Below are 26,611 nucleotides of genomic sequence, written 5' to 3'. Positions count from 1 at the left end.
CAGACTGTATTGTAGTTGCTGTACAGCACATTCTTAAGAACATCACAAATCCATGCCATCTGCTGTGCAAACTAAGACTAGCTCAGGGCATTTTCAATCCCAAGAATGTACTTTTTCACTATACTATTGTGGAACATTGTACAATACCCTTTTATTTTCATGTTAATTACAAAATTAGCTAAATAGATGTTTCATTGTGTACAAGTGCTCCTGGTTTTAAGAATCTCCTCCTACTATACATCCTACATATAATAAATGCAAGGAGGGAGGGGGCTGTTGGCACAATCATACACTACATTACTTGTAATCAACTATACAGTAACGTGCGTGACAGTCATCAAAATAAAAAGGTAAGTGAACTGGAGACGGCTGAGATACTGTAGAGTGCAGTAGTACTCAACGTACAATTTGTACAGTGCGTTACCTGTACAAGGCTTTGTCGAATTTGATTCAGAAACCACCTATAAAGACTGAATGTCTGGATTAAGCCAATGAGCAGGTTTTTTTTTTTTTTTTTTTAGTAAAATAAGGAAATTAACCGCTGTTGATTTTAGTATCATTTAACAGCCTTGGTACTGGGTGAGTCCTTTGGCCTGTTTATTTCAAGGAGATGGCATGTTTAGAAGGAATCAAGCTTACTTGCTGAAGATTAGCTGGACAGGTAAATCTTCAAGCCAGACAGATAATAAAAGCTTACAGGATCTGGGCTGCAGAGGTGCTCTGCAGTTTCACAGTTCTTGGCCTCTGTATAATGTACCATCACAGAAAGCAGACTGAGTGTAGCTACGGTTTGGGTTGTCTTGTGTGTGAAAGGGAAGAATGATGAACAGTTTGATTTTAGAGACCCAGTATTCTTGATTTGATTCCAGGGTTGGATGTACAGTATTAATATTTGTCTTCACACACAAGTTGCAGTAATGTCTTTTGTTAAACAGGGAATTCTGCTCTGGCATTCTCTCGTGTGTCAGGTGTTTGGTTAGAGCAATTGATTGCATTTGAGCAGCACTTAAAATATTACAGTAAACAGAGCTAGGAAAATAGTTCCAGTAAATATTGAATATCGCATTTTTCATTCTAAAAGATTGGCACATTTTATATTAACAATTTACTGATCGGTCCTTGCTGCATATCTGATGCATTTACTTCTGCTATCTTCTGAAATGCCCTTGGCTACAGTTGACCATTACTGGCTGCCAGTCTCGCTCTAATTGCAGCTCTAGTTTTCCATTCAATTTTCCTCTATCTTGATCGCCTCCATTATCTTTACCTGCTGTTTCTGATTATCTCACGTAAAGATGACAGTCTTTAAACTTGCCTTGAGGCTGTTGGAAAGAAAGAGAAAAATGATAGCATGGCAGATGGCGCATTGCTCCAGCAGGTCTCGCTCTTTAAAATAATGTGTTTCATGTCTGGGCCCCTATGACAGAAAGACAGTGATTCCTGGTGGTAAATCTCCCTCCCGACCTGTGAGGGCCCTAAGTAACAGGAACACCGTCCTCTGGACTGTTTGCCCTGACACTTCATTCCCAGGGTTAAAAGGAAGTCGGTCATTTAGAAAAGGGGCAGAGCGTCAGTCCATTAACTCATCGACCCGGAAGGGAAATGATGTAGCAGCTGCGGATTGGAGGAGCGGCTTCAATTGTTTACCAAGGGGTCATGTGTGACGGTATAAGTAGGGGACGAAGCGACGTAATCTCTTCCTTCATTTTGGTTAGAGAACAACCTGGAAGGACCTGTGTTTTGTGTGGAGAAAATCGTGAGTGTTTTGTTTGTTTATTGTCGTGTCAGAATAATACTATTTGGTTATTTAGACTGCAAAACACAATCCAGGAGCTGTCGCTAAAGGCCAGCACAAACCTGGACAACACTGCACTTTGTTTGCACTAAAGTACTGTATTTTCACCATGAACACTAGAGCACGCACTGTGGATGGGTGTGGGTGTTTGTGTTTGTTGGATTGAGTTGCTGCTACTTTTTTTATTTTTGGTTGGTTTGCTTTTAATTCCACCCCAATAACATGCTGTACCGTACAGTAAAATACTCTCCCACAATGACACAAATCTTGCTGTTGTAATGCATCGTCGACTGTTTACCAGTGAGGCTAAAATATGTTAGAAACTGGAATAACCTACTGTGGAGGCTATGGCCCCTGAAATGTTTTAAAGCACCAAACCCATGCAATCACAATTCTGTACATTACTATAAATAAACTTCTTAATTGCAATCTCGCTGTATGTTTCATTAGCAGTGTGGAATGTTTTAGGATGACAAAAATCCTCCCTGCTTGTTCACATGAGGACATCAGGGTCTGTTTTGTTTAGTCCTGTGACCTCAGTGTAACTGTGATTCGGAAGGAGTTACCAGGCTTTCCCATGTGAGTCGGTCCCTTGCCAAATAGTGTTGCCACAATGAATGAGAATGTTACGCATGTATGTTAACCTGCAATTACCCCTGCTATGTTTAGTAGTGAATGTGATTGATGCCAGCCACAGGAGACTGAAGAATTGCATCTTGTTTGCTTCTCAAACAAAAAATGATGTGTGTCTACAGTATAAGAAGGATGGAAACAAAATATACAGTATAACTTGGCTTTGTTTGTGGGACAACTTGCACTTTTTCTTCCTTTCTTTTTGGTTAGCTATTCTTTTTGTATACCTTTTTAAAGAATAACTGGGAACTTGTTGCTTCAGGTCAACCCTGAGTTGTGAGTCTTTCCCTTAAACAATTAAGTGGCTTGCATGCAAACATATATGATCATTACCTAGTTTTGTTTACCAATTCCTGACTCCATACAGTAAGATTGCATTATGAAACAGAGTAATGTACTGTATTGGGGATACTGATGGGGTCTATGCAGCGAAACACATCTGATGGTTGTCTACAGTATGAACACGTAATTCAATTAAGTAGCAATGTTTAGTGCAGTGGAGTATGAATCCTGGATTTAATTCATGCTATTGTAGAACACATCGCCCAGTGCTTTTAAGTTGCCAGTTCCATGCACAGACCCCATGTGAGGCTGATTGCTGCACTGAGTCTTGCTACTGTAGTAATTCAGTTGATCAGCCTTTTAAATTGGGTAAAAACTGTACATAACTAATGTTACTATGTTTTACAGTGCAGTGTGTTCTAAACATGAAATGTGTGCGTTTCTGAGTGAGTCTGTAACTACTGTATGACATGCTGTAACTTTTATCTGTCTGGGCTTGGATCAATTGACGGTGTCCTTGTGTAACACTGCACTCTCCGACTGTGGACTTTTAACATACTAAACTAACTGAGACACCACTCCATGGCCCTACAGTTCTGTTAAAGGGACACATGACCTACAGTACAGTATAAAACAGAACCTAGAGTAGGCGGCCAAAACAAGTGCCACATTCTGGTAGAGAACATGTTTGAGTTCAAAATAAAACATCTTGCATAGCTGTACAGTAAGCTAATTCTTCTGTACTGTGTTAAAAGGGTTTACTAATGTATTATGCCAGCAGCAACATTACAATAATTCCAGTAATTCAGGGTAGAAAGTTGCTTACGGTACTGAGACTTGTGTCTAATTCAATAGAGTAACAGTAGAAAGAAGATACCGTACAAAGAATGCAAGAAAGAAAAGACCCAGGTGCACCCAGAGAGAAATGAACTACTGAATTCCATGGCATTGTTTCTGTAGTGCTTGATCTTGAGAGAGCATTAGGTAGCCATTGGTCTACTAGAACAGCATTGCAGGTAAACACGCCAACGCATGCAGCACTTCAAAGAGAAAAGTGTTGAACCTTATGGATAACGATACTGTAGTATAGAGTGAGCACTCCTTCTATAGTTCAGGGGTATTGTACTGTATCCACAGGTGGTGTCGCACTGCTGTGGCTTTAGGTGCTGTGCTGGAGTGTTGCATCCTAAATATCAACCTCTAAACTAATGAAAGCTGTACAGCATAGTCGCCTAAGTCGCCACTGTCGCTTTTTATAAAATATCTTTCTTCCTTATAAGCAGCAGATGATTGCTGTGTTTATTGTTACAGTAGGTTGTGGAGACAGGACAGTCAACTACAGTATCAGTTTGTGTGCTGTAGCAGGCATAATTGTAATAAATACATTTAGAATGACTGTTAATCGGACAGCCAAACACAAAATATGACAAAAGTACCAGGAAAGTAGACCAAGTTGTTTCCTGATTTTAATATCTAAATGATGGTGTTGAAGTAGAGAAACTTTTTGGCTAAAGGTTTTGCGCCACTTGATAGTTGCCATCTGACGACTTATGTTTTTTGTTAAATGCCTGCAATGTTCTGTTCAAGGGGAACAGAGTTTGTTTTAAGTCTTGGAAAATAACCTGTGAAAAGTGACTGTTTTCTCATTTTGGAACACTCTGCTCTCCACTGTACTGCAGGTGAGCGAGAGGGAAACAGAAACAGCTGCAGTGAGACCTTTTAAAAACACTGTGGTTTCAAACAGGCCTGGGAGCCAGTGAAGGGGATCTCACTGTGTTTTTACAGTAGGCTGCCTGTCATAAGTACAGGGCAAGCATCTACAGCTGATTAAATAGGAGACGTCCTTTTTAAACAATTATCCCAGGCAGTGGTTGTTGTTTTATGTACATAACACAGTAATCCTTAAACAATTAAGCGAGTTCGTTTTATTACACTTTTAGTTTCCTTTGTGTTTTTGCTTGTAGCTTTTCACATGTTCTGTTTTTAGTTTATTAATGATATTACACTGTAGGAAATGTCATGCCACAAAAGCCCCATGGGGTCTTGAAGCAATCATGGAAAGAGGCTAAAAACTGGGGGGGGGGGAGTGGTAAATTGTCAGTGTATTACAATATATTTTGCAGACTACCTCCTGGCATTTCTCTCAAGGATCAATGCAGGTGTAAACGCTCTTCTTGGGTAAGGATACAGTAGCTACAGTAGTACCAGAAGCAGGTGCTGGGCTGGCAGTCCCACACTATATAGCAGAGGATTTGTACTGTGCAGTATATGCCTTTTGTCTGTCTCCCGCTTGGGCACATGCTTCTCAGAGGGGGGGTCCCTGATAGCCACCCTATATTTCTCTGCCAAAATGAAGTGATTTACTGTACTGATGTGTGCTGTGGACACAGGGATTATTGCCTTGGTCACTTAAGTCAATTTTTCTGTCTAACTGTTTAACCACAGCAAACATTTTTAATAAAGCAAGGCATCTTAAATAAATTGGTTCTGAACCAGGACCTCCTGCTGTATCTCGTCCTCAAGGAAATACCCTCCAACAAAGAAAGGCATTCCCCATGATTTAACGAGGGCATTTTGCCAATCATTTTACAAATTTAATTAGATTTGTTTGCTTCTAAGTAAAAGTATTCATTGTGATTTTTAGTTTACTTTAGAGAAACTACTTTTTCTTATCGTTTGCATCCTGTTTGGGTTTTGTAGGAAATTGTGATGAGAGAAACATCCTTGCTTTTTCTCGGAATGTTGGATAAGATATTGAGGTCCGTTGACCACATACCACAGACACATTTTGATTTTTTTTTTTTTTAAAGTTTAAAAGCTGTTAGTTTGTGGGGTGGAGTTAAAAGCCAAATTGAAGTAATTGCACGTTTTAAATGTGGTACCTTAACTGCTCACACTGACTCTTCTGTAATGTATGTTGCAGCTAAAGTCTTCTTTGTGTTTCAGGTCTATGATGTTGGAATGAGGAAGTTGAAGTAGAAAGAGTCTGAGTGAGAGAAGAGAAGGGAGGGGCCTATTGGTTGTGTCCCCAGAGGGGAGCAGCAAGAACTCTGGCCATGGGGGATGGCGGTGGGGGTGGAGACAAAGTGGACCAGGCACATGTCCTGTTTGATCGCTTCGTCCAGGGCTCCACCTTTAAGGGGACACTGAAGGCCTTTCAGGAGCTATGCGACTACCTGGAACTGAAGCCCAGCGACTACCGCATTTTCTACCACAAACTCAAGTCCAAGCTCAACTACTGGAAGGCCAAGGCTCTCTGGGCCAAGCTGGACAAGCGAGCCAGCCACAAGGACTACAAGAAGGGCAGAGCCTGTGCCAACTCTAAGGTATGTCATCCATGGCTTTGATCTCTTGCTTTTCACATTTATTTAACAGGTTTGACTGAAACTCAATGAATGTTCACCTTCTCACCTGCCTTTCTGTGCTTTACTCCACAGTGTCTGATCATCGGTGCCGGTCCGTGTGGTCTTCGAACGGCCATTGAGCTCTGTTTCCTTGGAGCTAAAGTTGTGATCTTGGAGAAACGTGATGCCTTCTCTCGGAACAATGTCCTGCACTTGTGGCCCTTCACCATCCAGGACCTGCGCGGGCTTGGAGCCAAGAAATTCTATGGCAAGTTCTGTGCCGGTTCCATCGACCACATAAGTGAGTACAAACAATACAGACCATGACATCAATCAAGAAATTGACATAAAACTAAAGAAAACGCAGTGACATTAAGAGACCGTTGTTGTTATTCTCAAAGCACATACTGTCCCCTAATGCTTCATGACAACTGTCTCGTCAATAATTGCTTTCTAAAACTGTATACTTTTCTGATTTTGCACATAAAATGTTTTCTTCACTTGTGATGGACTTCTTCAGGCCTTTGTTATTTGTTTCTGGTTTTTAATATATGCATCTGAAGTGACTCATTTGGTAGGGGGAAAAGTGAAAATCTGGTTCAAACTTTTATAAATTTAAGTATGTTAGCAGTGTCAGACAGTCTTCACATTTTCTTTTTTTATTGGTTTGCTATAGTAGTGGCCTGTCCATCTGTTTTGTGGACGTTTTTTGAAAAGCAAGGTTCTGCCCCACTCCCTAGTGGACGAATGTAAATATAACAAAAAAACATATGTCCACACAGGCTGCCTCTGCAGCTTCTAAAATAGGCTTAGGATTACTACTTTTAACCCTTTGCAGTCCATTTATTCAGTGCCTGTCATGCGCGTTGGGTCCAATTTATTTTCACACACGCTGTTTATTTTACACATGCTTTTTAAAAGTAATTTTATTCAAAGTAAAACAGGTTTAAAAGGCACTGCATATCAACAGGACACTCAGTACTGCATCTCCAGCCCCGCCCCACCCCTTGTTTGCTGTATTTATCACATACCTCTTCATGGTCCTGCATACTGATAAGTCACCTCATGATCACTTGTTTTATCACCAAACCCCTCAATAATGCGATCCAAGTCGTTATTTTATTACTATAACATCTCAAACTTGGAAATGTCTGATATTCTTTGAGCACTGGATGCAGAAGCAGCTATCTTGTATGTGTACCACAGAATGTGTGATTGCATGTATAAAGTCTGAGTAAGTTCTCATTCCCTGTGACTGCAGGTATCCGTCAGCTTCAGCTGATGCTTCTGAAGATGGCGCTGCTCCTGGGCGTGGAGATCCACGTCAACATTGAGTTCTGCGGTCTCATCGAGCCCCCAGAGGATCAGGAAAATGAAAGTAACTACAAACCTTTTATTTGGGTTCGCAATTTCTCTTTGAAATACGCTTGCAAGTGTGCAGAGCTGGCTGTGGAAATGTCTGTCTTTGTGTGGTTGGGATCTCTCCAATTTTATTGCAGTCTGGAATGGCTGAAAACTGTTTTGAAATTGGATTCTGTTTGTGCCTGTTTCGAATATCAACCTGTTGCACTTTTCCAACACTGCATTACCCCCTAAATAAAAACAGTTGGACTGAAGGTAATATTGTACTGTACTGTACTGCACTGTACTGTATGTTTGCCCTTCTGGCTTCCAAACAAGAGCTAAAGGAGATGATGTTTGTGGACTGTTCAGTCCAGTGTTTAGTTGAACCTGAATTGTACCCTGGCAATGGAATCGCTTCCCCTGCCTCCAGAGCCTGCTCCTTCTCCACCCTTGCCCCTCAGTGGTGGAACGACCTACCCACGGATATCAGGACTGCTCAGTCCCTGACCACCTTGCGGCGCCTCCTCAAGACACACCTGTTCAGACAGCATCTGTAAACACTACGACTCCTGACCATGCTGGACTATATGGCACCCACTTGTACCAGTACTTGAATCAGCTTGTTCTTGCAGTAAACTGCTCCATACCTTGCTGCATTCAAGTACTGCTCCTACCTATAACTACTTACTATATCTTGATTTTACTCTTATAGGTATCTGTACTCACATTTTCTGTAATTGCGCTTATTTGAAATAATTCTCATCCATTTATTGTACTTACTACATGTTCTTGCTGGACTTTACTCCTATAAGCAACTAGTTACTATAAGGTTTAACTGCATTTAGTCAAATTTGCTTTTACTTAAGTTATATGGTTTATTTTGCTCTTACCTGAATTGATTTTAATGTACTTTTATATCCTGCTCTTATCTGTATGATATTCTGTAATGTGATATTTTATAATGCGATACTTCTAACTTGTAACAATTGTAAGTCGCCCTGGATAAGGACGTCTGCTAAGAAATAAAGAAATAATAATTCCCTTTCTTTGACTCTCTCTTGCTTCTCTTAAAGGGATTGGGTGGAGGGCTGAGGTCTGTCCCCGAACGCACCCCGTTTCTGAGCTGGAGTTCAATGTCATCATTGGGGCTGACGGGAAGAGGAATACTCTGCCAGGTAAAAAAAAAACTAGTGTCAAAGAAATGTGGGTTTTATTAATGAAACACCATGGCACACCACAGGTAAGTAATATTTAGGTTCAAAACCCATATTCATATTTTTTATGAAGCAAACTAGGTTTACTTTTGCTTTACACAAGTAAGTTTGGTTGGCTATATAAAATGGCACCAGTTTGGTTACTGATGTAACTCCGTCACAAAGCTCTTTGGAAACAACCTACAAGTATTGCCTTCCATATAAGACACGTGAATTCTGTCATCTTCTTTTTTCTCCCTGCCCTCCAGGTTTCCGCCGGAAAGAGTTTCGTGGGAAACTGGCCATCGCCATAACGGCCAACTTCATCAACCGCAACACGTCGGCAGAGGCCAAGGTGGAGGAGATCAGTGGCGTTGCCTTCATCTTCAACCAGAAGTTCTTCCAGGATCTTCGGGAGGCCACGGGTCAGTGAAGGGGACTTTGTACTTGCTTACTTTCATCCACTTACAGCAGAATAACCAAATTGTGCCTTACTTGCAGTACATTAATTCTACATTGTTTTTTTCAGGGCTGATTTATTCAGTAATGCTGGCAAATAAGTCTATTCTCCTGGAATGACCAATAGGCATCACTTTTTTTAATGCTGTTCCCTGTTGAGCATCAGTGATTTGTGCAGTGTTGGCAACAGAGTATCAACAGATCTCTTGCCCATTGCAGATTAATCTTTGGGTAAAACATTAATCCTGTATTTGTGTTTGTGGTGATTTTCCTAGGCGTTGACCTAGAAAACATTGTGTACTACAAGGATGACACTCACTACTTTGTCATGACCGCCAAAAAACAGAGCCTGCTGGAGAAGGGTGTGATACTGCATGTGAGTAGTGCTATATATATTAAAGGGAAAAAAAACTTTCACACTGATAAAGGGATCAGTGGTTTAATCAATGATTTTACATGGTTACAACCAGTGCTGTTCCAAGTTGGCTGTTACAGTGAAAGTAGTGTTCTGCATTTTTGGTTTCTCAGTTTATTTTACGTATATTAAAATAGGGATAAAATTGGTAAAACATTGTTTATAATTGAAACACTGGTAAAAATTGGGGGGGGGGGGAGGAGTAGAGAGAGAGAGAGAGAGAGAGAATCTCGATATACACCCTTTACATGTGGAATATGATGCGTAGCAGTTTTGGTTTCTGATTAAGTATAGTCCCTGGCATGTATGATGAAGCAGAATCTATGCAAGTCGAGGCCACATTTTCACAAGTTAGCTGGTACTTTGCGAACATTTGTGCAATCGCTGCGCTGACGGAAATAGTGACGGGAGACGCGTCAAAACTCACCCTGGACATTTCCATCAATGCGTACCATTAGTTTACCAACTAGCATCACTGTTTTCTCTCAAATATTTACGATTTTAAGTCGGTGTTAGACAGTGTTTTAGCTGATGGACTGTACTGTCGCACAGTAACCAATCACAGCTCTCTGCAATAAACAGTGGCTGTCCAGCAAAGCACAGCTCTGAGTAACTTGAGCTCTATTTTCTTTATTAAACCACATGTAAAAGCCTCATTTAATGGATTTCTTGTCTCTCAATTCACTTTCTTGTTTTAGTTTTAATGTCACTTACTTTTCAGTATGTTTTTTTTTTTATTCTGCTGGCGGGAACATGTACTTCCGTTGGTCAGTATTTGTAGCACTACGCGCCCTCTGCCTCATCTGACCCACTTCTGCTATTTTTGCTTTTTGTATACTTCGAAACCATTTGTTTTCTTTGAATATTCATAAACTGATTTACGTTTTCTCCCCCATCCACTAAAAATATTATATTTTCGTGCAATATTTAAATTTGGTTTTTGATCAAGCTAGTAGTTACTACGCCTAGCAATTGCCACAATAAACAGACTGTGATTGGCCAACAGAATCGGGTGATAATGTGTTTGTGAACAAAGAACCAATGTGCAATGTTTGAATGTTATTTGATCCACCTGACGTCTAAACGTACCTGCTGTATCCTAGGATGCAATATAGGGTTGCTTATTAGAATATCGGATGTCAAAATAAAACAACGTTTTAATCAAAATATTGTATTTCCTGGAAAATAGTACCGGGCAAATATTGAATAGTAGACAAAAAATCGGGTATAAATCTGTAAAAACCAACGTTCAGTTTAAAAAAAATAAAATAAATTAAAATCCTATAATTCTGTAAAATTCGGAAATAAACCGGAAATGCGGAACACTGGGTGTAAGAACTGGTGGAGCTGACCAAAAACCAGTATTCTGAAAGCCATTTTATTTAATACGCTGAAAGCCACTGTACAAATGAACTTTTGTATGAATGTATGTTTACTGTAATATTCAGCTTTCTGTAGATATTGGTCATGATATCCTACTTTTTCGTGGTATCGACACCTAAAGTATGAATTGTATAATTTGGTAGAATCATTTTGTCTAATTGGTATAGGGTACATTTATCATTGGTAAAAAATCTGATGTTACTTTATTGGAAATTAAGGCTTGCTCTTTTTCTTTTAAAGGATGATACAATCGAATAGGAAGCTTGTTAACAATTCTAGTTTGTTTCTTTTATTAGGCAGACTCGGCACTTTTAAAGTACTAGTAGTGTTATCTTATCAGCCACTGGGTCTTTCCATCACAATCCTACAAACAAAAGTCATATTTGAATGTCAGCTTAGTGAGGAATAGATAGGTGATCTTGGTTAAAGCTTAGAGCCCTTCACAGCACAAGAGATGATATGATCAGCATGAAGCACAGTGCATTGACAGCTCAGATAGAAACAGGAATGCAGGAAGGGAAAAAAAAGTTTTACAAATGGAAATGTAGCATTCAAAAGTCCTTCCCCCTTCCCTCCGCAGGACTATGCTGACACAGAGATGCTGCTGTCTCGGGAGAATGTGGACCAGGAGGCCTTGCTGAACTACGCCTGTGAGGCGGCCGACTTCTCCACCAATCACCAGCTCCCCAAGCTGGACTTTGCCATCAACCACTATGGGCAGCCCGACGTGGCCATGTTTGACTTCACCTGCATGTATGCCTCGGAGAATGCTGCTCTGATGCGCGAGAGGAACGGCCATCCGCTGTTGGTAGCACTGGTGGGAGATAGCCTGCTGGAGGTGAGTCTGCAGGGCTTGGAGCTGAGTGGAGAGACTCTAGATCCTGATGGCTTTGCTGGGTGTCTTCATCCCCTATAATGTGTGGTAGGAGATCTGAAACAAATCCAACACTGCCACTTAAATGTGCTTTATAGTATCTGCAAATCCACAATCCTAACTACTGGCACTGGAGTTTAATGTTTCTGACAGATTCAAAGTTAGGAAACCTCACGTTTAGTATGACCTGGTGTTTAGTATTGTGTATTTGGTTGAACATGACCTACAACTACAGTGTGGTGAGGATGATTGCAGGCTTTGTCTTTTGTGCAGGTTATAATATGTATCCGTTGTATGGTAAAGTGAAAACTATTTCAACTTGGCAGTACATCTTCCTCCTTATGGAGATGAGAGCAGCTGTGACTAAGGTAATCCGATAGAATTTTTTTTTTTATTTATTCTTTTTGTATTCTTGTGCAGCCCTTTTGGCCCATGGGTACCGGTATTGCCCGCGGCTTCTTGGCTGCGATGGACTCTGCCTGGATGGTACGAAGCTGGGCACAAGGGAACTCTCCACTGGAGGTGCTGGCTGAAAGGTACTGTAGGGAAGACTGTCTGAACATCTCCTGGATTAAATAATATATTCCTATGGTGTGTTCAGGATTCTCAAATTAAAATGGAATGCATCTTCCCTCTTCCTAGCATGGCTGGCTAATGGCATCACCTGTCTTTTTTTAGATTTTAGACCAGGTCTAGTCCTGAACTTAAGATAATGTGCCTATAAAAAGCTGCCAGAGTTAATTATTTTCAGCGTTGCAGAAATGTAGCTGGAATCTCATTCGTCCACTGTAATATTATATCTTATAGAAAATAAACTTCAAACCCATCCAAACAAAAACAAGACAAAAGAGTTGGCTTTCATTTTAACAGCTTCAAGCACTCATGTGAGACGGTAGTTTGAGGACAAATTGAAGATATATTTGAATGGTTCATTTATTTTGAAATTAGAAGTGTCTTTCAGTACACATTTATCAGTTATAGGCTGATTTTATTTTTAACCTGCCTTTAATAAATACCAATTTAGGTCTTGTTTAGGCTTCTTTAATGTTCAAAGGATTAATATTCATATTTTGTTTAGCTGTGTTGTTTTTTTTTAAATATATATTTGGGGGAGAGGGGGTCTGAATACCAGTCGCATTCCTCCACCGTGTGTTTTGTCTCAATGCAGACAAATAAAATGAGCTGCCATTCCTCAAAGTCAACTTTCAGAGAGTACAAAAAGTCCCCGTTTATCCATACCATTCTCTTTTTGATTTTTATTACAGTATATTTGTTAAAAAACCTGAGGGAGTATTTACATTTTTTTCACTTTTTAATTATTTTTATTTTTTTTTGCGAGTGTTGCCGGGGAAAGCAGAGGACTTGTGTGAAGGCAACTGCTGTTGGCCCATAGGGCAACAGAAACCTATTGCTTTAAAGGTCACAGGCTTAAAAACTGTTTTATTGATTTTGAGCTGTACCTCACAGCTTTTGAACTATATCAATATCGTGGACAATGCCAGCCCTAGCATTTTAAATAGACCTGAAATTAGTAAAGAAGTTTATTTGGTGAAAACATGAAATTCACGGGCCAATATCAAGTTCTGTTTCTGTTTAGAAGTACAATTAATTTGAAACTGCCATTATACTACATGTTTAAATGTTATTAGATGATTACTATTGGCTGTTTTAATCCATAAAACCTTTGTCAATTCTTATGATAGTGTTGGACATCAGTCTATATTCCTATATTAACATGTCTTGCTTTAAATTATATATATATATATATATATATATATATATATATAAAATATAATTTTTTTTTTTTTTTTTTTTAGGGAAAGTATCTATCGCCTACTCCCCCAGACAACTCCGGAGAATGTTAGTAAGAATTTCAGCCAGTATAGTGTTAACCCAACCACAAGGTATCCTAACATCAGCCTCCATTTCCTGAGACCCAACCAGGTAAGAGGAAAATGTCACAACTTCATTATAATTTGCTATTGTATAGCTGGTTGTGTTGAGCTTTCTTGAGTCCAGCGTGAGTAGCATGCAGTAGTAGACTTTCTTACATGACCCAGTATGTTGTTCTTATCCTTCACAGGTTATATGCATTTTATGTTCTGTATCTTACATAGCTTGTCTGTTTCCTCTTGTCTCTGAAGGTACGGCACCTCGTTGACACAGGAGACTCTAGGGATACTCGTGTAGAAATGGAGAACGCTGTTAATTCCAGGACTCCCAAACTGATGAGAAATGGTGAGTGCGCTTAATTGACTTAATGACTGATTTGTCCCCTGGTTTAGCAACTGGAACTTTTTTGTAAAATTTAAGCTCCTCCTGAAATTTTTGGTTTTATAAAGTGAATGATCTAGTACATCCCTGTGTGAAATGCAGTCGTACTTCCTTGTACAGTAAATAACTTTTTTTTTTTCCAAAATAAATACAAAATGTTCAGAAGTTTGGTTGAATGCATTCAAATCAGAATTATATGTCGGCGTGGTCCATGAATGAATACATACATTTATATTTGTAACCTCTGTAGTTCCCTGTGTGATGGTTATTATTACTTTGCCCATGGGCTGTATCTAGCACATAAGAATTTTCTCTTTTTATAAAAGTTAATCTTTTAAACTGTGTAATTTCTCACTCTTCTGTACTATTCCTATAAGTTTTATTTTTTTTCTTTTGCAAAATTGCTCTTTTGCTTTTCAGGGTTTGGTTTGGATGGTGAATGTTTGTGTGTGTGTGTTTTTTTTTCTGTTAAATGTAAATTGAAGAGTGACAGTTGAATTGAATTCTGTCACTGACCAGACTGATTTGAGGTTTGCAAACAAAAGGTTATAACAGTAGTTGTGTGGCAACAATGATAGGATGTAATCAGAATCTCATGGGTGCTGGCTAACAAATAAATTACTCCTCCAGACCACTATGCAGAAACTATAGTTTAGTCTAGAAGGTGGTGGCAACCATAAAAATAACCTTCAAGAGAATTGAGAGGAAATGAAAAGTGCCATGTGATTCTTTTTGGTGCAGTATCTGAAAGTGAAAACACTGTTTTTACTGCTAAAGCAAATTGAATTACCTGACTCCTGATGTGCTACAATAAAAAATATAAAGCAAGTTTTATATTGGTTGTAAAGTGCTTAAACAAAATGAAACAAAACAACATTCTGATATAGTTGTTAATCTATACCTAAAATCAAATGCCTATAAAACACATTGCGGGCCCAATTAACAAAGCTTTAACTTGCAAGTTATATTTAACATACGTTTTATAAAGTCTAAAGTTAAGAAATTGCCCAAGAATGTTGGTTTCTTTTAACAAGAGTTTTCAAACTTAAATCAGCAGTGCTTTTATTTTAATAACTCGCTTCAGACCCAGTAGTGCGGAAGCATTAATGCAAAGCTTAACTACATTATGGAGAGAACCAACTTGCAGTAATGATGGATGGAGGCAGTCTGTCAGTACAACATTCAGATAGGTCCCTCATTCATCAATTTAACCCAGACTAATAAACAAATTTGTATCTGTGAAAAGGCTGCCCAGCTAACCCTTCAGTGCAGGAACTACAAAAGGCTACGTGTAAGTTGTTGTAAAACAGTTTGTTTGACTGTTTTCAGAGTCTGTAGCTCGCTCCAACAAGCTGCTAAACTGGTGCCAGCGGCAGTCAGAGGGCTTCAGAAATGTAAATGTGACTGATCTCACTATGTCGTGGAAAAGTGGACTGGCCCTGTGTGCCATCATCCACCGATATCGGCCAGACCTCATGTGAGTACCCCACATTTGCTATATTGTGCACCTGTTCGGTGGAATTATTTAATTCGCTATAACCCCTTTTAATCACAAAGTAGCCATCAGCTGCTGTGTTTAGTCATTTTAAAGGCTACAATTGTCGATTTTGGTTCACGTGCTGATGAGGCAAATGGCCCCACATATTTTTTGGCAACCCTCTCTACCTCATCTACCTTGAGTAATGGATCAATTGTGTTTTTTATGTTCATTTCAATGCAATGAGAATTAAAAGCTCTTTATATCTATTCAAGTCATTTCAGGTAAGGGCAGACTCGTGCTCAATTGCCTGGTGAACACATGGCTTGATTCTATTTAGATGGGGGGGGGGGGGGTCTCCACTCTTCAGTAATCACTGTCGTGTTATAATGGCAAAGACATTATACATTCCTCTACTCTTTATACTGCCGAGGCTTTGATTGTTTTTGGTCTGTTAATCTTTATGGTCCAGCTTTGTTATTCGCGTTGTTTTGCCAAGGTGGAGCTTTATGTAATCATGTTTTGAAAAGTAGCAGTTGTAAGGAAGAAATTCACTTATAAACATCATTCCTGTAGATCATTAGTTCTCAACCTTTCCCTACCTGCAACCTTTTTTTTTTCAGTGTCCAAGGTTCTGCCCTTGTTTTTATGTATTGCGTCATTCAGATTTTTTTTCGCTATATATCACCCGCGAGACTGCGACCCATAGGTTTAGAACCACTGTCGTAGATGTACAGTACAATGTAATCCTAGTGTACGTCTTCTGTTTACCTACTTTCTTTTAGTTGGTTTATTGAAATGGCAAGCCCATAGAGGGACGTGAATCGTTGGTTTAGACTGACCCATACCCTAGTAACTTGAATTGTATGAAGTGGTGTGATCAGGATGGCTTGCAGTGGTGACGTCGGACCAGAAACACAGACTCAGGAAGTAGCGGGGCAAAGCTGAAACGCTACGGCGTTCAGCCTTTTATTAAATAATAAACAAAAGATTTAAACGAAACACTACAAAACAAAAAGGCGCGTCGGCCAAACAAACAGAAATAAACTAAGTCTTGTGCTGGTGTAAAACCAGTACGCTTAGCACTTGTTTATATTTTACTTTCTCTCTCCTTGCTCGCTCTCTATAGGGGTGGGGCTCCCCATCACAAATGGTCATGGGAAGGTTTCCCCTCTGATGTCTCCCTCACTCCCTGTATTGTTTCAGTGACTTTGACTCCCTGGAGGAGCAGAACATGGAGAAGAACAACCAGCTGGCCTTCGACGTGGCGGAGCGGGAGTTCGGGATCTCGCCCATCATGACTGGGAAGGAGATGGCCTCTGTTGGGGAGCCGGACAAGCTCTCCATGGTCATGTACCTTACCCAGTTCTACGAGATGTTCAAGGACACGTTGCCTCCTGGGGGTGAGTCTTGGCAATTGCAGCACACCTGCCTATTCAGCTGATGACACCTGGTTGGTGGACCCTACTGCTGTTGCTACTTCAGTAGTGGTTTAATACAATGAAGCCTGCAATTGTTTAATGAAAACTGTTATTCGTTATTTAAGGTTTGTATTTTCAAATGTGTTGTCTGTTCTGTAAAGTATTGCTATACAGTTTTGGTGTGCTAGATTGGCTTTGGTAACCGTAGCCGTTTAGGAGTCATAATGCTTATGGCTACTGACAACGTATGACTTTGAATCCAGAGTGCCAACACTGTGGGGTGTTTGTGGTGGGTCCTATGCTTTAGAAGTGTGGTTGAATTGGTCCAGGGAAACAATGGGGGTCACTGTTTGTTTTTTTTTTGTTTTTTTTCCCATCTAAAAGTTTAGCTGTCTTATACATTTTAGGTGGGATGTGTACTGTGCTACAAGTGCATTTATACTTTTATTGTCGTTTTACTTTCAGATAACCATAACCTGAGCCCAGAAGACAAGGCTGTCTTGATCTCCAACACCAAGTCTCCGATCTCCTTCCTGAGCAAGCTGGGACAGAGCATTTCTCGCAAGCGCAATCCAAAGGTACAGGAGTACTCCCTGCTGTGAATAAGAGAGTACGGGACCACGAAAATAATCTTTGCTAAAGTGACTGTTTGTTTTCTTTTCTCCCTGTAGGACAAAAAGGAGAAGGAAGTGGAGGGGACTGGGAAGAGGAGGAAAACCAGTCAATCTGAAGATGTGAGTGTTACCTCTATTTATTATCCTTAATTGGACCAGCTCCATTGTGGAGTGATTATGCTTCAACTCTGACTGTGCAGCATTTAGGGGATCCAGGTGAATGGCCTCTTAACCTTTAGCCTGTGTTCTGTGGTCTAAGTGAATGGCTGGTCTGCTCACGTCCTTGGTTTCCTCAGTCATGCTGACCCCCTCACGTTCTCCATTGCTCTCTGCTCCCAGGAGGACCCCCCACGCGGTTACCGTGACGAACGGGCTGCCCTAGTCTGTGCCTTGTCGGAGCGGAAGATTGAGACCGGCATTGGGAACCAGAACAAAGTGAAGTCGATGGCAACGCAGCTGTTGGCCAAGTTTGAGGAGAACGCCCCTGCACAGTCCTCGGGGCTGAAGAGACAGGTAATGGGGTGCCGAGGTCTGGGCCACAATCTGTTAGGTGCTAGCTGACCGCCAGCAGTTGAGACATTTATGGGCTACATTCATTAAGCATTTACTCAGTTTTTTGCCCCCATATAATAACAGAAATCCAGAATGCTAAGGTTACAAAGCTTAACCCAGTAGTTCAACTAAGCACCCTTACATACACCTTTAGTAGTTTATGTTCCTGGCTTGTTTTTCACAATCAAAGTAAAGGCTTCTTGAATCTGGCTAAGTGTCTGTTTTGAAATCCTGGGGTTAAAGTTTATTATTGGTGGGTGGGTGGGTTCCCCTATAACAGTTCATAGGCTGGTATGGATGATGTTCAGCTTATTCGCTGCAGATCTAGAGCAGTGGTCCACAGTGCAGAAGAAAACAAATGTTATCATATTGGTCTGTGGTCTGCCGTATTAAAGGTCTGTTGTCTCAGAAGTTTCAGTGCTGTACTGCTGAGGTTGGAAACCTTGTGTAATGTCTATGGCATTTAGTGCTATAACCAGTAAAAGGAGTGCAGGTACAAAAGTATTGTATAGCTTTCTTCATGAGTATGCAAAACTTGTGGTGTTCATTTTAAACGCTGCATGTGCTGCTCATGATGGTCCATAGTGTCCCTATATTTGATGTGAGCTGGTAGTGTTTGTGTTGTAACAAGAAAAAACACAGCTTATCAGCACTTGCTCTTGGAGTGGCTTTCTGCAAGCTTTTTTCATTCCTTCTCAGTGCGGCATTGCCTTTATCTGCACAGCCTTAGCATGTTGCTGCTTTATCTCATTTAAACAAGATGGCACAAGCTTTCTAGCTCTTTCACTTTCTTTTATTACGTATTTTAACATTTTATGTTTCATTTAAAAAAAAAAAAAGGCTTGTCCACTTTAAACTGCAAGGTAATTTGGTCCAATAAAGACTTCGTATGCTACCAAATACCGACATCTGGTGGCTAAGGAGCAGCTGCTGCATACCTCAGTCATTGGCTATGTTTCCATTCAGATATCAAAGCGAATGTCTTATGCGCATTTGAAACTGTCTGAAGTGATGACATAATGGACTGTTTATTCGCATTACAATGGTGTGCTACCCTTTTTTTAGTCTTTTTTTCAATTTTCTTTGACAAATGTATGCAAACTGGGGGATTCGCTTATTTTAACATTCCCATTTAAATGTGTGTGCACTAAAGCACCTTTTTAATTGTCATTTTTTTTTAAATGTCGACATAAAATATGCTAAACCAGTGAATTTTTATAAAGTTCAAATAACTGCAAAATGTAGGTGAAATTGTATCTGTTTCCATTGAGCTTGTCGCAGTGTGGTGTTTTTCTTTTTTCCCATGTGCAGAAATGTATCTAACAAATCTGCAGCAGTGGAAACATAGCCAGTTGCCTGTTAGGGTTTTGTGGATTACATTAACCCCGGATTAGACTAAATTAAGATTTGTTTGTATTTGTTGTTGATTTTGGTTTTGCTTTGTTTATCCATGCCCGCCAATTTCTTTAAAAAATTGCAATTCAGTTTCATATTTTTTTGATTACTTTTGTATGTACTTCCTTTTTCTTTTTCCATGTTGTGTCCTGTGCTGTTGATTTTGCATGCCTCTCTTTGCTGATTGGATGCCACTGTCCCTCCTGCCCCCCCCCCCCCTCTCTCCTGCCTCCCAGCGGGCCCTCTTGCCATATCAAGAGCGGCTGCTGACTCCGCCCACGGTCCTTCAGAAAGAACAGGGCCGACTCGCACCCGTCCCGCAGTGGAGACAGGTAATAATCCCAGCCGTGGCCCTGTGCAGTGCCAGCACCGGGGGGTAATCCAGTACTACAGTTACTGGTGATTTTCTGGGGTGTTTGTGTAGAACAGTGAATCAAAGAAATCTAGTAGTTCTGAATTATTGGGCCTTCACCCAGATTTAAGTCTGATTTTAAGTATGACATTCAGTAAATGTTTGGTACTGTGGTTAGCTTCTAACTGTCTGGAACAGTTCCATGAATATCAGGCACTATTGAATTAAATTGGTAGCTTAGTGAATAGGGCCCATTTATCATGCCAAACAGTAGAAGAACCTTAATCATGTGCACTAAAACAGTCACTCCTAAATATCCCTGTTTCGTCTGAATCAACAGAGTTTATTTATCAAAGAAACTGTTCTAATCCTTTAGAGTATAATTTAGGATGCATGCAGTATTCTGCAAACAGATTATACTGTTTTTATTTATTTATTTATTTTTTTAAATGGGTCCTACTTTGTACTCATGAGCTTTAAGATATATTGCATGTACATGCCCCAAAACAATTACCTGATGTTTATACAAAAATATCTTTCACAGATGTCAGGAGTTTAGTCATTACATACAGTGTATACTGTACATAGTGATGCATTTTACTTATTGACTGGAGTCTCAAACTAGAATTGGTTTATTTACATAAATGGAAATAACGCTTCCATTGCTTAGTAGTTTGAGGCAGTTACTGTGTCAGCAGTCGCAAGAACAGGTGTCAATTGAGTGAAGCTTGGAAGGGCTCAGGCTGGTAGAAGTTGACTAACTGTACCTTATTTATAGCAGACTGCAGTTATTTCCATCCCTGCATTTTTAAATAAATGCACTCTACTGTAGTCTTACGATTGACCGCTAACTGTGTATGAGAATAGATTCATAAATTAGCATATACTTTAGGTAAAATATGTTGAAGAAATGCCTACGATTTTTGTTTAAAAAAAGTGGTTTTTCCCCCTTTTTGTTTTGAAACACTTAGTATTATTTCTACCTTTTTTATATTGCATTCTCTTTTTTATTTTCCCCCTTGTCCAATGCATGCTGTATTCTGGCCATTTTTAGAGACGTACTCTGCAACAGCAACGGTTAAGTTTTCGCTTTAGGGAGACAGTATTGTGTCACACTGTGCCGTGTAAAGAACAGGTACGGTATCCACTGTAGTTAGAAATGTACTGTACCTAGAGACTGTAGTTTTAGTCTTGCAAAGCTTCAGGTTCCTATGCGTGTGCAGTATTTGCTTTAGATAGAGGCTTGAACTACTGTCCATGTGCTCAATCAACTACAAGGACAAACTGTCAATTTTAATTCGCACAGGAACAGGGTATATATTCCACCGAGACCTGTGAAATAACTGCACAGGTTTCCCATACTTTGAGTGCTGGTCATGGGGGGCCTACTGGCTGTTCTCTCCCATTGCTCTGAACACATGAATAAAGTCACTGTCATGGTAAGTGGGAAAGAGCAGTGTTGTGTGACTGCCATTAAAGCTGAGCCTGTCCTCTTCTGTCTCTGAAGGCTACAAGTGTGAAGCGATCACGGAGCTGCCCTAAGAAAATCATTTTGCTCTCCTCCTCCTCCTCCTCCTCTTCATTGTCTGTCCGTGCTCAGGTGACCACTCTGCATGTCCCCAGACTGCTGTATGCTGTGTGCACTGTTCCTGGAACTTCCACTGTATTTAGTTTATTAAGTGATGTCTATAAGGGATTCACTAAATGACCTTTGGGGAAAGCATCAGAAGAATTATCACTGAGTTTAAAAGTAACAGTATTTGGATCACCCGGTGAATTAAATCAATGTGTATTTTTTTTTTTTCTTTTTAAAAAATGAAATAAAACTGAATCCATTACTTTAACACTCAATCACACATTCTGAAGACCGCAAACATTGGTTTCTGAATGTGAAGTGAAAAGAAATGTTTTTGTCAATCATTTCTACTTGACTGAGTATTTTTTGCCATTTTAAATAAAAGTACATTTGGTTGATGTGTAAATGTAAGGGCTCTTATTTATCGATAATCACATTTTCATTCTGTTTTGACATTAATTCGTGTCCATGTCTCCCTTTTTTTTTTTTGTCTGTATACTTCTCGATGTTCCGTTTTAATTGATTTCGTGCACTGCTATCACTGAACGATTTTCAGTACAGCATTTAACCTCTTCATACTGATGCACAGTAATGTATAATACACGTATTCACTTTTCCCATATAGTGGGACATGTTCTGAGTTCATGTAATGGATTGTGAGTTTCTACAAACGAGAATTCTTCTGTTTGGTGTGTAGCAAAAAAAACAAACCGTTGCCATCTGCTGGCAAACGGGTGCAATAGCTGCTGTGACAGCCCATGTTGCTTTAGGCTTTGTAAAGATTTTTTTGTTGTTTCTACTGGTGAATGCATACCAGAGCACTTCCAATTTCATACACCTTCACTCACCTGAAAAAAGAAAGAATGACCAGGGGTCACAAATGGAGATTTATAAAGGGGCATTCAGAACAGAAAATAGGAGGCACTTTTTTACACAGAGAATTGTGAGGGTCTGGAACCAACTCCCCAGTAATGTTGTTGAAGTTGACACCCTGGGATCATTCAAGAAGCTGCTTGATGAGATTCTGGGATCAGTAAGCTACTAACAACCAAACGAGCAAGATGGGCTGAATGGCCCCCTCTCGTTTGTAAACTTTCTTATGTTCAAACTCATCCAAGACATGTGACTTGTTGGGAAAGTAGCTGCATTCTCATTGCAAGAGACACTTCACAATGGTCTGCTGTTAACCCTCCTGTCCTTTCTGCAGCAAGGAGAGAGTGAAGGATCTGAGTCTGAGGGCCAGGAAGAGAGCCCTGTCCTAGAGCGGGTAACTGGGCAGCATGGATCTGCTTTGCACCCAGCATGACTCTGCACGCTGTCCATTGCTGACTTGACTGGAGTTCCATTAACCCTTCAGAAAACTACATGAACAGGGTTTTAAAGAAGTCATTGGTCTTTGAAGCCAATGCAGGCTGGTACCTGAATAGGATGGCTTTCTGAGTGTGCCAGGCAAAGTAACTGCTCCAAAAAGGAATCCGCAGGGGACTTGCGGTCATGTCAGTGTCCATTTGGAAACCTGTGACATGCTGTGTGGTAATGCAGTGCTGTGACTACCACGCTCTAACTGCTTGGCTTCTCCTTATAATTTAATGGGAGAGAGTTTCAATTTTTGGACTGTTGATTCTAACGAGTGTGTCCCTGCATCTTTCCTTTTGCTAACAAGACTAGTGTAAAGTTGGGCATTATTTTAACCCTTTGGCTATATACGAAGTGCATGCATGAGCTTTATGGGCATGTGGAGATTTTTTTATTAAACCGCTTTTGAGATGGTATCTATTTTTTTTTTTTTTTTTTTTATATGACCTGAGCAACAAAAAAGCACCTAAAACACTAGCTAACGTACGGGTAACAGTAGAATTCAGACATGATACTGATGGCAAGTATTTATATTGATCTAGGTTGCAGGATAAAGACGTCCTGTAACGGCACCGCATGTTTAAGATACTCTGCATGGACTTGTTAAATGTAACTTTTGATTTTAAATGATACTGGACTCCTCACTGTAATGAAGTTGTCAATTATTTTTTTATTTATTTCTATTGAGGCAGTGTGTGGCCTCCCAAACGTGTCGCACAGACAGCTGTTTTAAAATATTTTTTGCTAGAGAACAAAGCCAAATGCATTAGTGTCACTACAATAATTCATCCCTGCAGATACATACAGCATGGGGTGTGTCTGCAGCTGATACAACAATATTAGTCAAGTGACTCTTACCAAGCATTATGGTGTGGGTCCCAGTGCATTCCCATTCCCTTTCCCTTCTTGATCTCATACTCTTTTCTTCTGCTTCTTGTGGTGGCCTTCCCTCCTGCAGATGCCACTGATAGTTTACTCTGATGATCAAGTGCCTATTTTCACCCCTAGCATTGAGGAGAGAGCATCCCAAATTACTACCCACTTTGAACAGAAGGCAGACAGGCGACAGGTGAACATGTGTGTTTTCTACTTGGTTGGCACATCTATTCAAGTACAATACGAGAGGGCTACCTCACTTCTGCATATCTGAAAATTAAAAAAAAAAAAAAAAAAAAAAAAAAAAAAAGCTACGGGCAATATTTGCGTCCAAAGAGCCTTTCAGTAGGTGTCCACAGAACCTTTGACTTGTGAGCATCATTAATATAACAAAATGTGTGAGGCCCAGGATCACCTGCACGTGTCCCTTGTGTGTCTGTAAAAACCCCAGCAACCTTCATCTTGAAGATTTAATGGTCATCCACAAAACCATTCATTTCTTTGTTTTTGTTGTCTTAAACCAAAAGGTTTCAAATAACTTTCTCAACAGTTTGAGAGGTTTGGATTCATGCATCCTGTTTTAAAACACACTAACCCAAATCTCTAATGTGCAGTTTTATTTTGTTCTTTAGAGTTGCACAAAATCACAGTGCTGCCCAGAGTGGTAATTGCAGGGGGGGGGGGGGGGGGGTTGTTTCCTGTTTTTCTTTATAGTTTCATTTGGATTTAGACATTCCAGGTTCTTTCAACATCCTGTTGCTGTGCATCTTTTTTATTTTGTTATTTAGTTTTATTTATTATTTTTGGTATTGCATTTTGCTGTTTCTCTTTTCTTTTACTCAACTGGAGCCCAAGACCAACCCCTCACACCGGTTCTTTTTAGATCAGTGGGAACTCTCCCTCAGTCTTCACTCCTCCAAGCACCAAGACCTGCCCTCCCCAGGTTCATTCAGACAGGTAGCCACTTGGCTGCTTCCTGTTTGTGCTATAGACTGACGCAATGCAAGCCATTGTCCTAACTGCTTTGCATTCCCCACAAATGAAGATGCAATAAAGCATAAATCCTCAAAATGGTGGTGAAAATGAATAATTTAACAGCTTTGACTAACATTTCATTAAAGTTCTGGAAGCTGGAACTCGCTGGTTTTGAATCAAGGCTCAGCACCTAGTGGGCTTTTGTTTCAGTTGCATCCACACCCTTGTCCATGGATTCTGTGGAGGTTGGGTGTGTGAGCATGCGTGATTTTGAACAGTGTTCATCAGATGTGTGTGTGTGTGTGTGTGTGTGTGTGTGTGTGTATATATGTGTGTGTGTATATATGTGTGTGTGTATATATGTGTGTGTGTATATATGTGTGTGTGTGTGTATATATATATATATATATATATATATATATATATATATATATATATATATATATATATACACATACATACACAGCTCTGGAAAAAATTAAGAGACCACTGCATAATTATCAGTTTCTCTGGTTTTACTATTTATAGGTATGTGTTTGGGTAAAATGAACATTTTTGTTTTATTCTATAAACTACTGACAACATTTCTCCCAAATTCCAAATAAAAATATTGTCATTTGGAGCATTTATTTGCAGAAAATGACAACTGGTCAAAATAACAAAAAAGATGCAGTGTTGTCAGACCTCGAATAATGCAAAGAAAATAAGTTCATATTCATTTTTAAACAACACAATACTAATGTTTTAACTTAGGAAGAGTTCAGAAATCAATATTTGGTGGAATAACCCTGATTTTCAAGCACAGCTTTCATGCGTCTTGGCATGCTTTCCACCAGTCTTCCACATTGATGTTGGGTGACTTTATGCCACTCCTGGCGCAAAAATTCAGAGGTGTTCAATGGGGTTCAGGTCTGGAGATTGGGCTGGCCATGACAGGGTCTTGATCTGGTGGTCCTCCATCCACACCTTGATTGACCTGGCTGTGTGGCATGGAGCATTGTCCTGCTGGAAAAACCAATCCTCAGAGTTGGGGAACATTTTCAGAGCAGAAGGAAGCAAGTTTTCTTCAAGGACAACCTTGTACTTGGCTTGATTCATGCGTCCTTCACAAAGACAAAGCTGCCCGATTCCAGCCTTGCTGAAGCACCCCCAGATGAGTCCAATTTTCAGCTTTGCCCAACACCTGGTCGTCTAATGGTTAGACGGAGACCTGGAGAGGCCTACAAGCCACAGTGTCTCGCACCCACTGTGAAATGTGGTGGAGGATCGGTGATGATCTGGGGGTGCTTCAGCAAGGCTGGAATCGGGCAGCTTTGGCATGAATCAAGCCAAGTACAAGGTTGTCCTGGAAGAAAACTTGCTTCCTTCTGCTCTGACAATGTTCCCCAACTCTGTGGCATAAAGTCACCCAACATTAATGTGGAAGACTGGTGGAGAGCATGCCAAGACGCATGAAAGCTGTGCTTGAAAATCAGGGTTATTCCACCAAATATTGATTTCTGAACTCTTCCTAAGTTAAAACATTAGTATTGTGTTGTTTAAAAATGAATATGAACTTATTTTCTTTGCATTATTCGAGGTCTGACAACACTGCATCTTTTTTGTTATTTTGACCAGTTGTCATTTTCTGCAAATAAATGCTCTAAATGACAATATTTTTATTTGGAATTTGTGAGAAATGTTGTCAGTAGTTTATAGAATAAAACAAAAATGTTCATTTTACCCAAACACATACCTATAAATAGTAAAACCAGAGAAACTGATAATTTTGCAGTGGTCTCTTAATTTTTTCCAGAGCTGTATATTATATGTATGTGTACTGCTCAGTGCATTGATTTTGTGAATAATTGTAGCATTTGGGGGTTTACTTGTCGGTGCTCAATGAGAAATATCCATATGGATTAAATATGACCTCTGGAGATCTGTCATATAAATATGTTCCCTTTTCATCTACTTTGAGGTAAATGTACCCACGCCAGTCTGGGGCATCTAATGATCGATCACATTTAAAAAAACAAAAA

At 40.0% G+C, this 26,611-nt stretch overlaps 1 protein-coding gene across 23 annotated transcripts in view; it reads left to right on the top strand.

Annotated features, from left to right (window-relative positions):
- The window catches only part of LOC117415753 (protein-methionine sulfoxide oxidase mical3a-like), a 103,813-nt gene that overhangs the window by 37,384 nt on the left and 39,818 nt on the right, over positions 1-26,611 (top strand). For 18 of the 23 annotated variants that reach the window (XM_059027536.1, XM_034922184.2, XM_034922185.2 and 15 more), the window contains 19 exons: positions 5,657-6,036; positions 6,148-6,355; positions 7,316-7,432; positions 8,472-8,573; positions 8,861-9,016; positions 9,326-9,426; positions 11,429-11,686; positions 12,143-12,258; positions 13,540-13,666; positions 13,867-13,960; positions 15,326-15,473; positions 16,680-16,876; positions 17,360-17,472; positions 17,566-17,628; positions 17,848-18,021; positions 19,692-19,787; positions 21,315-21,407; positions 22,591-22,650; positions 23,698-23,808. In XM_059027536.1, the coding sequence (XP_058883519.1) occupies positions 5,767-6,036; positions 6,148-6,355; positions 7,316-7,432; positions 8,472-8,573; positions 8,861-9,016; positions 9,326-9,426; positions 11,429-11,686; positions 12,143-12,258; positions 13,540-13,666; positions 13,867-13,960; positions 15,326-15,473; positions 16,680-16,876; positions 17,360-17,472; positions 17,566-17,628; positions 17,848-18,021; positions 19,692-19,787; positions 21,315-21,407; positions 22,591-22,650; positions 23,698-23,808 (2,604 nt within the window). In that variant the 5' untranslated portion in view covers positions 5,657-5,766. The remainder of the gene's footprint in view (positions 1-5,656; positions 6,037-6,147; positions 6,356-7,315; positions 7,433-8,471; positions 8,574-8,860; positions 9,017-9,325; positions 9,427-11,428; positions 11,687-12,142; positions 12,259-13,539; positions 13,667-13,866; positions 13,961-15,325; positions 15,474-16,679; positions 16,877-17,359; positions 17,473-17,565; positions 17,629-17,847; positions 18,022-19,691; positions 19,788-21,314; positions 21,408-22,590; positions 22,651-23,697; positions 23,809-26,611) is intronic. The other 5 variants (XM_059027549.1, XM_059027552.1, XM_059027551.1 and 2 more) reach the window with 2 other exon arrangements.

This window comes from Acipenser ruthenus, chromosome 7, assembly GCF_902713425.1.
Source record: "Acipenser ruthenus chromosome 7, fAciRut3.2 maternal haplotype, whole genome shotgun sequence".
In the NCBI taxonomy this organism is placed as follows: domain Eukaryota; kingdom Metazoa; phylum Chordata; class Actinopteri; order Acipenseriformes; family Acipenseridae; genus Acipenser; species Acipenser ruthenus.
The sequence above is the reverse complement of the archived record's forward strand: the minus strand, read 5'-3'. Positions and strand labels throughout refer to the sequence as shown.